The sequence below is a fragment of the Schistocerca serialis genome, chromosome 8 (assembly GCF_023864345.2).
Source record: "Schistocerca serialis cubense isolate TAMUIC-IGC-003099 chromosome 8, iqSchSeri2.2, whole genome shotgun sequence".
Taxonomy (NCBI): domain Eukaryota; kingdom Metazoa; phylum Arthropoda; class Insecta; order Orthoptera; family Acrididae; genus Schistocerca; species Schistocerca serialis.
Window position 1 is genome coordinate 205350563 of NC_064645.1, and position 17595 is coordinate 205368157.

A 17595-nucleotide genomic window follows, 5' to 3' on the forward strand; every position below is an offset into this window, starting at 1 on the left:
TCGTAAAAGAGTTCTTCGTATCCGTGCCAACATTGCTGATAATTGGAGTCTGCATCACGATAATGCGCCATCCCATACTGCTCTGTCAGCAATTTTTAACCTCAAAACAAATTTCAGTATTACCACAGCCACCTTATTCACCAGATATCGCTCCGTGCGACTTTTTTCTATTTCCAAGAGTCAAAACGGTGGTCAAGGGACACCATTTTCAAACAGCACAAGATGTCCAAAAAGCTGTGACGAGGGTCTTGGGGGATATTACAGAAGATGAGTTACAGAAATGTTTCCACCAATGGCAGAAGCTCTGGAAAAAGTGTGCGCAATCAGAAATTGGAAGACCTCAGGCTTTGTGTCTGACCACCGCCAATAATAATAATAATAATGGAAATGAGTGTTTGGCGTCATTGGGCGGGAGGCACCTTGCGGGGCAGGTTCGGCCGCCTTGGTTCAGGTATTAGATTCGACGCCACATTGGGCGACCTGCGCGCCAGATTGGGATGAAATGATGATGAAGACAGCACAACACCCAGTCCGTGTAGTAGTCATTAGACAGTCACTGTTTTGTTGTGCTGTCAGTTCGTTTGTTGCTGAGACAATCACTCCTGGTGGTCGGGCAATATGGCGGGCGACAGTCAGGTTGGTATCCCACCACTATCCGGCGGATCTCCAGACACGTCTTCGCTGATCATTGAGTCTCAGTTCGAAGCATGACTCATCACTGAAGACAATTCTACTCCAGGCAATGACATTCCAGGCCGAATACGTGTCTGGAGACACTCCAGACAACGGCGGGATACCACATGACAGTCGCTCCCATACGGCCCGACAACAATGTATGATGGTCTGGGTGCCACATTTTATTTCATAGCAGGTTTCTTTGGTAGTCATCCGCAGCACCCTTACAGCACCGCGGTATGTCGACGATATTCTACGTCCCATTTTGTTGCCCTTCATAAGAAGCCATCCTGAGCTAACATTTCAGAAAAATAATGCCCGCCCGCTCCCGGCGAGAATTTCTACTGCTGATCTTCATGACAAATAAACCCTATCTTGACCAGCAAGGTCGCTACATCTCTCATCAACTGAGAACGTTTGGGATATTATGGGCAGGCCCCTCCAGTCAGCTCGGGATTTTGACAATTTAACGTGTGAATTGGACATAATTTGGCACAATGTCTCTTAGGAGGATACAACTCACAGTCAACCAATGCCACGCCGATCAGGCGGATCAACGCGTTATTGACTTGCTCAGTTTGTGAAGCTCTCGCTCTTGAATAAAGATCCAATATTTCTGAAATTGTAATCACTTGTTTGTTTGTACTGAAACGTCCCCTCAGAAAAATTATGAATTACTGTGCTGGTAAACTTCTTACGTTATTTGGTTTTCAAACAGCTGAGCAAAACTGAACGTACTCAGACAGTTCTCTCTTTACTTATTCTGATAATCACTAAACTGACACACAATATTTTTTTAGCGCAACGCAATCTTTCAATAATCCCTACAAAAGAATGGCCCTGACTAACAATAACCTATACCTTTTATGAATCACTTACCTCACAAATATCTTCGTTACAAGAACTACTGCAATGCAGTGAGCGCCAATACTGCCAGCTAAATAAAATATTCTAACTACTGAAGGCACTAACTCCTGATAGGCATAGTTAGCAAATGAAAGATTTTGATAGAGAACAACTAATGTATTTACCTTAATAGCGTTCAAAAGTCGTTATATATATTTCTATCAATTAATGACATCCATCTTTGCAAATTTCCTTTTTCTGGCGGACACACGTCCAGATCGTCCGCTCAAAACTCTGGCATCTCTCTCTTCACATCCACCACTGCTGGCGGCTCACCTCCAACTGCACGACGCTACGCGCTGTTCACACCCAACTGCCCAACACTACACAAGTGAATATTCCAACAATGAGTCCAACCAGCCACAGACTGCACACAGTACAGTCAGTGATTTTTATACAGAGCGCTACGTGGCGTTACCAACATAAAAACCTAAACAGCCTACTTACATAGCGGATATATGTAAAATGACTTTTGAACGCTATTAAGGTAAATACATTGTTTGTTCTCTATCAAAATCTTTCTAACTATGCCTATCAGTAGTTAGTGCCTTCAGTAGTTAGAATCTTTTATTTAGCTGTCAGTGTTGGCGCTTGCTGTATTGCAATAGTTCGAGTAACGAAGATTTTTGTGAGGTAAGTTATTCATGAAAGGTATAGGTTATTGTTAGTGAGGGCCATTCTTTTGTAGAGCCTATTGAAAGTCAGATTGCGTTACGCTAAAAAAAATATTGTGTGTCAGTTTAGTGATGATCAGAATAAGTAGAGAGGGAACTGTCTAACTACGTTCAGTTTTGCTCAGCTGTTTCAAAATCAAATAACGTAAGAAGTTTACCAGCACAGTAATTCATAATTTTTTTAAGGGGACGTTTCAGTACATTTACATCACATCTACCGATTTCCGTCCCATTCGGAAAATTCTTTCGTGGTGCGTCGGTTTCAAGGCGTTTCTAGAAGTCGGTCAAGGGGGGCGGTTGGGGGGGTTGGGGCTAATGGGGGGCAGGAGATTTGGGGGAATAGAATATCGCTTAACAAAAGGAGAGTTGGGGTTCTCCACCTACAAATTGGTAAAATTTGGTGTTGCTTAAATTAGTTTTTGGTAACTATGTTGGAGTTCCCTGTAAAAAAAAAAAAAAAATAAATAAAAAAATAAAAAAAAACCTTATTTTAACATGGGAGATTTTATAAATTACATAAACCATAAAAAAGGTCAACTTACGACAAATAAGTTTTCATTAATTTACTGGATACGTAAGATGACATGAATGTAAAAACTTGAACTTGACATGAATATAAGGAAAGAATCTGTAACTAAATTCACTGGATATTTTCGTCTTCTGCCCAATTTTTCATGCTCATTCGTCTCTATTACTTTTTACTGAATATGTCAACGATATTTTCAATGTCCATATCTGTTTCTTTATTGATATTTGCAAGAGCCATCCCATTTAGTCTCACCTGCCCCATTGTGTTACACAAACGTCTTTATTCGCCTCAAAGTAGAGAAGCTTTGTTCAGGAGTGCTTGTGGTGACAGGAATAGCCCTAAATATTTTAAGTGAAACATATACATTTGGGAAAAACTGCTTATCACAGTTCTTTAAAGCTTCATTGCTGTTTCAGGTCTTTTACTTTCATCAACCCACCTTTTCTTCCATAGTTTCAGCTCTCCTTTCATTATTATGCATTCAATGTATATTAATAAATAATAAGACGCCCATTTTAAGTTGAATGATATTTATTGGTTTAGATAGTAAGGTATTTACCGCTCTTATTCTTTTTTTAAAATGTGTTTGAAATGTAATACACTGAATTCTACATTGCTATATAATTATACAAAAATGATTGAATCTGTTGAAGTAATATATTCGCTGATTTCTGAAGTCATTTTATCCAGTATAATATGATACTGTAGAGGGGGGGGGGCTATAACCCCTCTCCCTTTGCCACCGCTCCTGGTTGTTTTGTCTGTCTTACAGTTTATTTGAAAAAAATAAAAATGTCATTATTGGTAACGTATGTCACCAGTACTATACTCATACGAAACAGTGATAGTAGTAATGGGTTTAAAAAACAATTTAGTTTCGTGACTGTGTTTTACGTTCTCAGAAAATTACATTTTATCCCTCAGAGGGTAGCTATTTACCCTCAGATTGGGAACCACTGTACTAGTGTTATGGAAATAAGCACTGCCGCTATTGAAACCATTTCTCCGGATACATCGATACTTCAAAGCCGTTGTGTAAATACTTGTAGTGAAAACACAGACTAGAAAGATGTGTACAGCACACTTGTTGTGGCCGAAAAAGTAATCTCTGCAATGAAGCATACGATTCTCAAGAAAAGCGTTCCAAAACAAATTTAAGCTCCCATTTCTTTATTTATATTTCTTTTATTTTTATTTATTTATTTATTATCATCCCAATGATCACATTTGTGATATAGGATTTGTCAGGGTACATTTTAACAACTATATAATATCTTTACAAAATTTGTATCTGTGCTGAATTCATATTAATCTATCTTATGTTTAATACAATATACAACTAATAAGTGTTTTTATAACATAATTTCTTATGCACTGATGTAATTTCATTTGTCACATTAACCTAAACATATATTGTTATACAGTTGCGCAGAGATATTCACTTATGCTGTAATAACATTTGTCAAGCATGTGGTTCTATATAACAGTTTTAAATTTATCCTCGTTTTCCAGCTCTTTGATATGTTTTGGTAGTGCATTAAAAAGTTTGATGCCTTGATTACATACATGTTTCTGGCTTCAGGTCCTTGTTACAGCTTGTATTTGGAGATCTTTACATTGCCGTGTATCGTAATTATGGAAGTCTGTATTGGTTTTCATTTTGTCCTGATTTCTTTTGATCACCAACAGACATTTCAGAATGTATAATGACGGAATTGTTAAAATTTTCAATGCTTTAAAAAGGGGCCTACACTGTGTTTGAGGTGGGCTGTGGGTCATTATCTGAATAGCACGTTTTTAGAATTTGAAAATCTCATTTAGACGACAATTTGTTTTTCCCCAGAATACTATCCCATAGGATGCAATGGACTGAAAATAGCCAAAATATACTAATCTGGTACAGTCATTACAAACTCTTGAAATTATTCTACGCACAAAACATGCTGAATTTAGTTTTAGTGCTAAGCTCACCACATGGTCCTTCCAATTAATCTTCTCATCAATGTGCATACCCAGGAATTTTGCACTCTGTACTCTTTCAAGTTGTTTGCCCTCCATGGTGGGATTTAGGTTGTCCTGTTCACTTATTTTTCCATATTGCACATAATTAGTTTTTTTTGCATTCAGTGTTAGCTTGTTAGCACTAAACCATTTTTGTATATCTTGTAGGACATGGTCCACAGTACTGTGCAATGACTGCTTCATATCACTAACTATTAAACTAGTATCATCAGCAAATAACATGATTCTAGCTTTTCTCTCTGACACCTGAATATCATTAGTGTAAATGAGGAACAGCAAGGGGCCTAATACACTTCCTTGGGGTACTCCTACTGTGACCTCCCTTGGATCTGATCTTAGTTTAATTTTTTGATTAATATTTAGTGCTGTAATTTCAACCACCTGCATCCTCTTTTCTAGATAAGACTCAAACCACTTTTTTACCGGTCCTCTGATAGCTATAGCTTCAAGCTTTTTCAAAAGTATGCTGTGGTCAACAGTGTCAAAGGCTTTTGACAAATCTAGATTTATCCCAACTACAATTTTTCCCTCTTCCAATTTAGTGATTATTTCTTTTGTGTATTCTAGTACAACTGTTTCAGTACTTCTCCCAGCTTGAAATCCATGCTGATTACTGTTTATCAGATTGTGCATATTAAGATAATGTGTGACTCTATTTCATTAGTATCCCTAAAACTTTAGAGAAAGTTGGGAGGAGTGAGACAGGTCTGTAGTTTTCTATTTTAAGTTTATCACCCTTTTTCAACAGGAGAATGACTTTAGAAATTTTCAGTTTTTGTGGAAACACGCCCTCAGCCATTGACAAGTTTGCTATGTGCACCAATGGTTTCGCAATCTGATTAGCTGTTTTCTTTACTAATATTATTGGCACCTCATCTACTCCAGCTGACATCTTGGACTTGAGACTTTTAATCACTTTTAAAACTTCCTTTCCATTTGTTGGAACTGCCGTCATACTGCTGGCTGCCTTGAGTGCTTCCATCTTAATCTGCTCCCCAAAATTCCTGCTTAATGTCTGTGGTACATTTAAAAAGTAATTATCTATATAATTAGGTATGACATATTTATCTACCATTTTATTCTCCTCATCTTTTAGAATAATTTCCTTGTCTTTGATAGGTACCCCGGTTTCTTTTTTCACAATTTCCCATGCTATTTTAGTTTTATTTCTGGACTCTTTTATTTCCATATTATTACTTAATAAATTTGCATTTGCAATTACTCCGCGGTATATTTTCCTATACCTCTTTACATATTCTATAAAATCAGTATCTGTACACTCCCTCAACTCTGAATTCAGTTTTTTCATGTTTTCACATGATTTCTTAATGCCAAGAGTCATCCAAGAACTTGACTTTATGTATCCAGTAGACTTGATTCTGGTCAGTTTCTTTGGAAAACACATCTCAAAGTTCATCATATAAATCGATGCAAATAGACTGTATGCCTCATCTGCACTTGACTGTTTCATAACATCTAACCAATTTTCATTTTCTAAGATACTTATGAACTGATGACAGCTGTCCACAGATAAGTTTCTTTTGTAAATATTATTTACACCTTTATCTTCCTTTGACCTTAAAGGGATTTCAATTGTGAGAGCATTGTGGTCAGACAATCCTAAATCTATGCTTGTTACCTCTATGTCAGTTGCTGACATATTTGAGAAAATGTTATCAATGAGGCTTATTGGAGGTGTTTGTTATTCTAGTTGAATTGTTTATGTGTGGTGACATTTAATATGTCCAAAAATTGCCTTTTTTGTTGACTTTCAACTAGAAGATTAATATTGAAATCACCACAAAGAATAATCACAGTTTCTTTTTTGTAAATAGTATTTAGTAACAATTCTAATTTGCAAGTATCTGTCGACATACGGAGAATAACAGCTACCTCTAATAAACAAAGCAGTTCATTTTCCACAGATAGCGGAACTCAACGACACAGTGGCGTCCCAAATTCAGTACTGGTACTGTACTAGTTGAAATTGTTAGATAAATTGACGTATCAGCAGGGTAGAAGCGAGCGCCCGATTGTTTGCTTTATGAACAGCACATCGCCGCGATAGAGCTCTTACGAAAGACGGTGTGTCTTACGTATCTCCACTCTACCACACCACATGTTACTTATTATAAATTGGCACAGTGTTTTATTTTTTTGCCCTGTTCCATGTCCTTCTGCTGTGCGTTAATACGGGCTTGTGCCACAGTATTCACGATGGAAACTCCTTACATTGTTAAAAATGTTCTCCTTAAAACCGTTTGTTGACACCTAGTGACGTAGCCCGCTTGTCGATTGAGCCGGACAACCGTAATACACCCTATGTCTGACAGCTGCTCGTCTGAATTAAGGTTAGTTGTAATGTAGTTCACTTAGAGCTGGTTTTGCTGTACTGTGATACGTTCCTTTCACTACTTTTCAGTTCAGCCACAGTGTGCATTAACGTATATTTGTCTACCATGTTTCGACGAACTTCTCTAAAGTTTTCATGCGTGACATATCCCATTAAGATTCGTCAGTGTGCTCACTTTCCCCCCACCGAATGTCACAGTGTTAAACACTTTCATCTTTAATCCGTTTAAGCTCAGTTAGATCAAACTTTCGAGACTGATGTATCACACATTAATGTGAGTCACCGGTCTATGGAGTGTGTCGAAATTTTTTCTTGTATAGTCTAAAAGGCTATTAATACGACCTTTTTTCGCTCTTTAACTTGAGCTGCATATTTGATTTTGGGAAAAAAAATTGTATGTAGACGTCAGCGCCTGCAACGACAGAAAATTATCAGTTTTGCTTGAGAGAAATTCGAGTTGGTAAAAACCTGAAACAGTGCCTGCCTCACTCACACTTTCCGCTAAAAGAGCTCCTCAACTCAAAGATGGTCAGTTTCACTGTACATGTATAGGCCTATACATGGCGTAAATGAGCACTGATCCAAAAACTTTATTTCAGTTTTATGATGGAGAAACTTAATTTATTAGACGCAACGACAATAAATATTTCAGACTTGAGACAGTACAGATATGTGGTCAACTACAAGTAGTGTGAGTGGAATTGTCAGAGTCGCCAATGCTCCAAGAAGTAAGATAAATGTTACTAAAAAAATTTCCATAAAAAAGCTTACCTGTAACAAGGTGTATTACTGTGCAGCTTTATTTTTGCAGTAATTACACTGTGTAACGGACTAGCATGAGTTTATATTTATTTTCTTAATTTGGAATCTGTTAGACATTACAGTAATGCAGTTAACTGCGAATGTATAACATTTAATTACACGTGCTTGATTATACAGAAACAGAGCTTGACTGACTTGCACAAAACCGGAGTGTTCCAATATTGTTTACCATTGAAGGTTGAAAAATTACGAGTGACCACAAATTCTTAGTGTCTCATGTATTCGTTTCAGATTCTCTCCGAATGTGTTACTCCAATTTTTAATTTCGTGTAGCGCTATTGACGCACTCCGACTATGGTGGTGATTGATGCAAGCGAGCGTAAACAAGTTACCGTAAAGGAGTTGCGAGCCCCGTCTGCTCCCTATGCTGTTCTATTCCTAAAAACGAACAGCAGTACTGACTACTGAGAGTTTGTTCAGGGAAACTGTAGACAAACAAATGTAGTAAAATTACTGAGAATTTAAATGGCCCCTGATGACCAAATTGGTAATTTGGCGTACGAAGCCCGATCGGAAAAAAAAGAGTGGGAACGGTGAGCACATGCGAAAAGAGAGAGAACCAGATTCGAAATAGACAAATGTTAATTAGGTTGCAAGGTATATACATCATATAGCCCCATAAAAGTCCTTGGAGGGCTGATGAATACTAGTTCAATGTTAGAGAAAACAACTACATGATATAAATCGAGAAAGTGTTTCAAAGATTTCAGTCATTTTTGGTATTGTGCCCTCTCACGTTTTAGATTCTTGAAATCAAGACATAATTCCATTTTAGCTTTCGAAAGTGAAGTTTTGTACTCGTGATCGTTAAGTGAGATATACGGTGGTGGTAACAGGACTGTCAACAGCCTTCTTGTAACACAAGTACTCAAAATTTGCACCTGTACATTTAGACATTTATGAGAACAGTGTTGTACTTATTCCAGAAATTCCCGTGTAAGTGGAACATTTCATTGTGAAATGACACTTTCCTTTAGGCAACATCAAGTCAGTGAACAATAACTCTTTTATGCACACCAAGAACGTTAGTGATCCCTTTGTGTTTTAACTGTTACCAGCCCCAGGCTGGGTCTGTCTGGAACGTAAGCCTCACCATATAGTCCTGTTTTTCTGATTCTTTCTATTAGTGTAAAAAATGTCTGCCTCCATAGTTGAGTGGTCAATGTGGCAGAATGCATACAAGGGGCTTGTGTTAGATTCCTGGCTGGGCCAGAGATTTTCTCCACTTGAGGACTGGTTGTTGTGTTGTCTTCATCATCAACTCATTCTCATTGGCATGCTTGTCGCCAGAGTGGTGTCAACTAAAAAATTTGCACCGGGTGACTGGTCTACCTAATAGGAGGCCCTAGCCACACACACACACACACACACACACACACACACACACACACACACACACACACACACATTTCATTTCATTGTAAAAACTGAGAAGTTACATGTCCATGAAGATACCCTGTTTGTTCATATTTTGGTTATTAGTGAACAGCATGGCACAGTACCAAAAACATCTTGCAAAACTAGGTAGGCCTAGATGAAATCCACCTCTTCACCTACACTTCAATATATTGTGTGTGAACAAAGCTAACTGTGTTTCACATAAGTAGTTTATCCAGAATCAATAACTATTGTTTCAGCAAAGCTTTTTTTTCCTCCAGAAATATCATAACAGTCAAGCTTAAAGTATGGTCTAGAGTCCTGCAACAACCAGATTTTAGCAGTATTGGCCTGCAGTTCTGTGTATCCATTCATTTACTTCATTTTCTAATAATATTATTATTATTATTAATAGAGACAAAAGCTTTAATTTTAGAAACCTATGTCATTTAAGTCCTTTGTTTCAGGTGTTGCCATCAGAAATGGTGAGCCTCAGCATCTAAATAAGATAGCTAGGTGAACTGATGAAATAATATGACAAATTGATTTTAGGATAAGGCTGAAAACCTGAGAAGAATACCACTAAGAAAAACTAACCAAGAAGTTCACTTCAGCATATTTTGCACTTAAAGATATCTCACTGTACAAGCCAACTAACCAATACTCCAAAAAATATTTTGTTTTGTATTTTCCTATTGTAATCTGTGTCTTGGAACGGGAGGAACTTTTCTTCCTTCGAGCACAGGGTGCCATTGTGCAGTTTCAGCACAGCATATGTGACTAGCAACCAAGGACACTTTACCTACACCCAACACTGAATGTGCAGTTTGTCTGATCAACCAATTGGGAAGTGCAGGACCCATGTCATGTGATGGGGCACCCCGATCCCTGAAGCTAGTCAAGCTGAACACTCTCTCTTGGTTTGCCAGTCTTGACCAGAACAATTAATTCGTTTGATCATTTGCCACTCTATGACGATGGACTTAGATTCACAAGTGTGTAGGGTGCATCACTAGCTTTACTAAACTTCAGGCATCTCGCCTTTAGCCACTCAGTTTTCCTGTTAATTTTTGTCAATTTTTTTCCATTTTTTTCCTCGTGAGGTTGCTTACTGGCTTCAGCCCCATAATTCTTCCTCAAGGGTTCCTACCAAATATAGCCCCTTTTATCAATAAACCTAAGAACCTTTTTCAAAATTCCTCTTAATCATTTACCTTATAGTCACTGATCCTTATCCAGTGCCTGTTCGTTCATCTGTCCCTCAGGAACACCCCATTATATTGACTTCAAGACCAGGATACAAGATTATTTGCATAGTTTTACTCCCTACTGTCTTATGGGATTATCTACGGGGGCAGTACAGACTTCAGAGACGGTATTTATTCATAACAAAAGCAACTGCCGAGAACGTTTTGGGAAGGAGATGACAATCCTCTTCAGAGATTCTGGAATTCTTGCACCTGTTTCCCAGCAGAATTCATTCTGATGAACTGTTGATCAAACAGCCATAATTGAAGACAAAAGTAATTTCCACATAAATTTTGCCTCTAATCCCAATAAATTCTAAACAAAGTAAAATATTTGCTTGGTAAACCAGTTGTGCTGTTGTTAATTGTCTTCCGTCAGTAACTGAGGAGTCTGGTTTTATGCACAACAAATATCTAATGCAAATAAATATTGTCGTATAATAAATATTGGCATAATAATGTTTGTTAGGTTGTCAATTACTTAAAAAAAAGGAAACGTCTAGACTAGCTGCAATAAGTTTAATATCCATTATTATAACACCTGTTTCAGCTTTAATGCCATTCTCAAGTAACCTGTGAATACGACGTTGGTAAAATTATATACACATATGGTGGTTGTTGATGTGAATAATCATACATTGGAATAGTACATTGATACTTGTGTGTAGTTGGATTTGACATCAATATCGCCTCTATAGTAAACTGTCACTGTCTAATTCATATAGATTACATGACATGCAGTAATTGTACAAGTATGCCACATGTTTCGTCACTTATTTGATAGTCTGTTTACTATAAAGTACAGTTTGACAGTTCTCTAATGTTATGTTTACAATGTGTAGCTAGTTAAACAATGATAATGTTAAATTTCACTGATTGGATTTTGCTGTGAATTATATCTTTGATCTGAGTATGTTTTGTTGTCTGTATATACTGTCCCTTTTCATGTTCCAGTATGTCAATAGAGTTTTCCACATAATGTTTCTGTTTAATGTCTGTGTGTTTGTTTAGTATTTCAGTTGGATAGTACAAAGGACAACAAAATGTACTCAGACCATAGATATAATTTGCAGCAAAATCCAATCAGTGAAATATAACATTATCATTGCTTAAGTGTCTAGACTCTGTAAACATGTAGCATGATAGTAAATCAACTGTCAAATAAATGTCAAATCATACTTTGTAGTAAACAAACCATCAAATAAGTGGCAAAATGTATTCCATACATTTATAATTAGTGCATACCAAGTGATATCTTTGAATTACTTGATGACAGTTTACTGTAGATGCAATATGGATGTAAAATCAAACTAGACACAAGTACCAATGAACTATTCAAATGTATAATTATTCACATGGACAGCCATCACAAATGTTGCATTCACAGTTTACTTGGGAATGCTACTAAAATTTAAACAGCTGTCGTAATAAAGAATATTAACCTCATTACAGCTAATCTGGGCACTTCCTTTTCAAAATGTCTTACTATGATGTTTACCATACTGTAGCCCCAATTGAACGAAAAAAATATTTATTCCGCATTAACCTCCTCTCCTTCTTCTTCTTCTGTCATGTTATCAGACGGCTCCTCTCTGGGTTACAGACTTTCAATAGCTCATCATCCATCCAGCTTTCCTTTGAAGTTGTAACAACTTAAACAGGGGCAAGGTCAACTTTATTATATGAGATTTCAACAACCACAGCACTCTATGGAGTTAATACGAAGACAGTAACAGTGGGGAGGGTATTATTCAGTGGGCTGAAATAGAAATCTATGAGCTGATCTGCATCAATGAACTCCCTGCACTTTGTGGTAGTGCAAGATGGTGAAGAGGATACAACCCAGAACTCCTTTTTGTCAGACAGCTGCTAAACAGTCTATGGATAGAAGATGTTTGCACACTGATACCACACACCCGACAGAGACTAATCAGGCTGCAAGTAACCCATGCAGTCCATCCAGAAAAAGTATTAAACTTTACTCACTTCGTCCAGTATGGAATAACAATGATATGGAAAGATAGACTGTGTCTCACCCTACAGAGGAAGTGGTGAGTTGCAGACAGGCACAATGGAAATGACTGCTAAAATATTATATCTTTTGGACAAAGTTCTTCTTCTGCAGTAGGAAACACACAAAAATCCACACAAGCACAACTCACACACATGACCACTGTCTCAGGATGCTGAAACCCAATGGCGACTTCATTTGAAGGAGCAGCAATCAAGGATGGGTGGTGGGGGTACGGAGCAGATGGGGAGAGGGAAGGATGGCAGGGTGCAAACAGGGGAAGATGCTAGTTTTGCCTCACAGAGCATGTAGGGACTTGATTGGGACGGAAATGCTGTTAGGTGCATTATTGAAAGACAGTGAAAGGGGGGGGGGGGGGGAGTGGAGAGAAGGGGAAAGGATTTGTAGGTGTAATGTAATACTTGAATATGAGCAGGGAAGAGTATGGTAGGTTGGAGACAGGGACTAGTGAAAGTTTATGGCAGGGTGTTATGTATGTGTAGGATATCTTATAGGAAGAGTTCCTACCCACACAGTTCAGAGAAACTGATCCCTTTGAGTCCACAAATATGTTCATTTGTTCATTCAGTTGTTCAAAACAACTCTCTATGTAATTTTCTCTCATACTGTACAGGATATCCACCCTTTTCACCTCTGGCAGTGCACAAGAACTCGTTGGTAGTAAACTGCTCATCCATTGATACTGAATTTGATGTCACAGTGTAATAACACTGTTCAAGATCAGAAACAGTCATGCATTGATCTCCACAACAAATACTTCCCTATTAATATGAGCAGTCTCTCCCTCCCTCCCTCCCTCCCTCCCTCCCTCTCTCTCTTTCCATCCCTTCCTCCCTCCCTCGCTTCCTCTCTCTCGTGTGTGTGTGTGTGTGTGTGTGTGTGTGTGTGTGTGTGTGCTCGCGCGCACGCATGTGTGTGTGCGCGTACGCATGTGTGTGCGTGCGTGCGTGCGTCACTCTCAGTCTCTTTAATGCTGTACATCTCTCTCAGCCGATTTGGCATCCTAAATGTCACCCTCATTGGATACTAAATGTAAATGTCGTGTGACTAGGGCCTCCCATCGGGTAGACAGTTCGCCGGGTGCAAGTCTTTCGATTTGACGCCACTTTGGTGACTTGCGCATTGATGGGGTGAAATGATGATACTGATTTCCTTTCAACAAATTTGTATTGTCTGTCCCATCTGTTACATGTACAACAGATCTTGATCCTCTTTGTGATAACCTCATGTACATTTTTTGACATCGGTTTGTTTTGGGATCTTAGAACATATTCTGAGCTCAAATGTAATGAGGAGTTTTGAACAGAACACTTATTATCAAAATTAAGGTTGTATGAGATATGAAGTTAAAGTTGTGACTGGATTCAGGATTTTTTTGTAAGGAGGATGCAGCAAGTTATGTTTGGTTGTGCCCAGGGTAGTTTTTTTGGGACTCTTGCTATACAAGTTGTTTATTAATGATTTTATTGACATTGTTAACAGTAACCTCAGAATTTCTGCAGATGATGCAGTTATCTATAATGATGTAGGTCTACTGTCTGAAAGAAGCTAGAATGTAAACATCGGCAATTTGCATTAAACATTGAAAAATTTAAAATTGTACGCTTCACAAAACGAAATGCACAGTATCCTACGACCACATTTTCAGTGAATCACAGATGGAATCAGTCAACTCATACAAATACTTGGTGTAACAACTTGCTGGGACATGAAATGGAATGATCACATAGTCTCAGTAAAAGGTAAATCATGTGGCAGACTGGTTCATTGGCAGAATACTAGGGAAATACAATCAGTCTACAAAGGGGATTGCATACAAAACGTTAGTGCTCAAGTGTGTGATACCCATACCAAATAGAACTGACAGAGACCATTGAATGGATAAAAATGATGCTGGCATGAATGCATACAGGTTTATTCATTCTGTTGCTGGGTGTCATGAAGATGCTGAAAGAAATGAACCAGCAGACTCTTGAAGGTAGATGCAAACTATCATGTGGGAACCTATTTATAAAGTGTCTAGAACCAAAATTAAGCAATGAATCTAGGCATATATTACAACCCCCTATGTATCACTCCCGTAGATTTTGTAAGGATAAGATTATACCAATTACAGTGTGCACAGAGGCATTTAAACAATTATTCTTCAAATCCTCCAAATGTGAACGAAACAGGAAAATATCCTAATAGCTGGCACAATGTGATGTACCCTCTGCCATGCACTTCATAGTGGCTTACAGATTACTGATACAGATTTAGGCCCACACCCCCTGACACACATACATTACAATTTTGTTCAGTCCTTTGGTAGTAAATATTCTTGATCCTTGATACTGGAATAATTTTGTTGTAATTAAGTACAAAAATAGGGAGAAAAATGTATAAATATTAATTTTCAAACAAGTTAATAAACCATTTTCAGTAAGTAAATATAACAGAAGTCCAAAGCCTACAATATTCATGCAGTGTTGTTTATTTGAAGGGGGAAGCATAGATTACATCTTTTAGTTAAACACTTTAAATCTAGTGTTCTCTATATGTGTTTGCTGAAAGCAACAGCCATTAACTGTAGTGGTTATTTTCTTCACAGGCAGATAGCAGTGATAGTGTGAATGAGGCAGAGCTGTACGGCAGTGAGCCAGATGAAGTGTACTCAGGATTAAGGACACAGGACCTGCAGGAGGCCAAGGACCAACTACTTGTCGAGACCTCTGACATGCTGCATGTGCCACTTTTTACTGCTGAGGCACTTCTCAGAGACAATGGTATCCCTAGAACTTGTCCTAATATAACATATTAATTGTAATCATATTAGTACATTACTGGTAATGACTGTTCTAGTGTACATTTTTAGAAAAGCATTCAAAAGTTTCTTCACTTATTAAAAATAAATCTAACAAAAAGAAGAGAATTTATCAAACTGTGAGGAAGACTGATAGTAGGAAGTAAAAAAAGTGTATTAATGAGGTACCTACAAGTATAAGTCATGTGATTTGTATTACATCCTGTTTGTTCTTACTCACAAGTCCCTAATGTGTAATGATTGCAGAATGAATTGTCAGTCCTCAAGAATAAATCTGGAGGAATTTACACAGTAAAAGACACACCTATTCTATATGTTTTATGTTATAGTGTCATAAACTTGAAAGTACATCTGTGTAACTCTCATACCTTCGTATAAGTACTATTTATAAATTTGCTGTTCTGATTCTGTCATTAAAACATCTTTAAAACTGATTTTGGGTGTGGGGAATTGCAACATTCACCTTACCTCATTTTTGCATTCATTTCATCAAATCTTTATCTTGAAAGTCTTGTATTTAAATGGAAGCTTGCCTAAATAGAATATTGAAATATTCATGTACATATTAGATTTTACATGTGAAACTCTATTGGAAATATAATGATGTTAGAAAACATAACAAGGATAGGAATTTCCAACTTAGTATGTGTCATATTCCATTACACTCAAATGAATGACACTAAAATTGTTTGACATCTTGATCTTGCTTTAGAGAGGAAAGATAAGAAGTTGTGCTACTACTTCTCCACGTCGTATAGCAGCTGGATGTTGTGGATCCACAATTTTTTACTTTACTTCTTTTGAAAAATATCCATAAATGGGATCCTATCTCAGGGACTAATAATCTGTTGTGAAGGAACAAAGTGCTGTTTCAAGGTGGCATGTATTTGCTGTAATATATCCTAGGCTACAAGAGTGTATTTCAAAAACTAGACTGTGAATGTGAAAAGATTTTAAAATGTACTGATTTTCTTAAAAGTTGTGATATATGAGAGGAGTACCAAAGTACCACCATAATTGCAAAAACCAGCTACAAATAGATCACAAAATTCCAAATAGAATTTCACTAAAAATGGAAAGCCAAGATGAAACTAGTATGCTTTACTGCTATATCCACAGGTAGTCAGACACCTCAGGCAGCATATGATGATCCTGATCAGTGACACAGTTCGAGTTCTTGAGTTTATTAAAGTTCTGTTAAGATCTCATGTTCCAGCCTCTGCTGAATATTGACTTCATAAATGCTGTTTATGACTTGTATGTTGGTTGAGCATTTTACTGCTCAAGCATCATAGCATAGATGTGGATGTTATGGGCAAAATCTTCACCTGAAGATGGCAAGTAAGAAACTTGCTGAAACGTTGCAGGAGAATGATGCATTGACTTGGCTGTCAACCCAAGAAGAGTTTATCATTGAGATTTCCCGAGAAAGCCTGTATTCTCCAAATCAAAATATTTTGTTAATTGTTTAGATATGGGCCTTCTCATAGACTCCCCATTAGGAAATACTTCCATTTGGGGCATTATTAATGAATTTTATATGGACAAGGTAAAAATTTGTGAGCCTGACAAAGAGATGCCATTGAGACAACAAAATGCTGTTATGTTGGTTCATGTTGCGTAACATCATATATCAGCTAGCATCTTGATCTGTGGGACATTTTTATTTACAAAGCTTTTGTAAATGTGGCAGGTGTTTCATTCCAATGGATAAACTGGAATACTATGACATAATAAAATTCTTTGTTTTGTGTTATTTGTAGGAAGCAGAAATTCATCCAAAGTTGGTGGAGGTTTATAAGGAGTTTGCTCTATATTTTTCAACTATTAAGAACTGACTACTTGAATTCAATTGTGAAACTACATGTCTTATCTGAAGGAGGTCCAAACAGTGCAACATAAAATAAAAGATTGAGAAAAAGCAAAATATGGTACTCAGTGATTAATGATTAAAGGCATATTAAATAGCTGATGTGATGAGCATATCACAAGATACTATATAGTACTTGTTACATGAAGAAGCATGAGAGAATGGCTTGTTTGTTTCTTTTGTTTTGTTTTAGGGCACAAAAACAACTTGACTCATATGCACCCATGTCAGAACCATAGAACATAAAGGCAAAAAAAGGAGTTAAAAGTGACTAAATGTTAAGCT

At 37.4% G+C, this 17595-nt stretch overlaps 1 protein-coding gene across 1 annotated transcript in view; it reads left to right on the plus strand.

Moving 5' to 3' along the window:
* Nucleotides 1-17595, plus strand: part of LOC126416252 (ankyrin repeat and IBR domain-containing protein 1-like) — a 567140-nt gene that overhangs the window by 313092 nt on the left and 236453 nt on the right. Inside the window, exon 6 of the mRNA XM_050083876.1 lies at nucleotides 15228-15402. Within this exon, the coding sequence (XP_049939833.1) occupies nucleotides 15228-15402 (175 nt within the window). The remainder of the gene's footprint in view (nucleotides 1-15227; nucleotides 15403-17595) is intronic.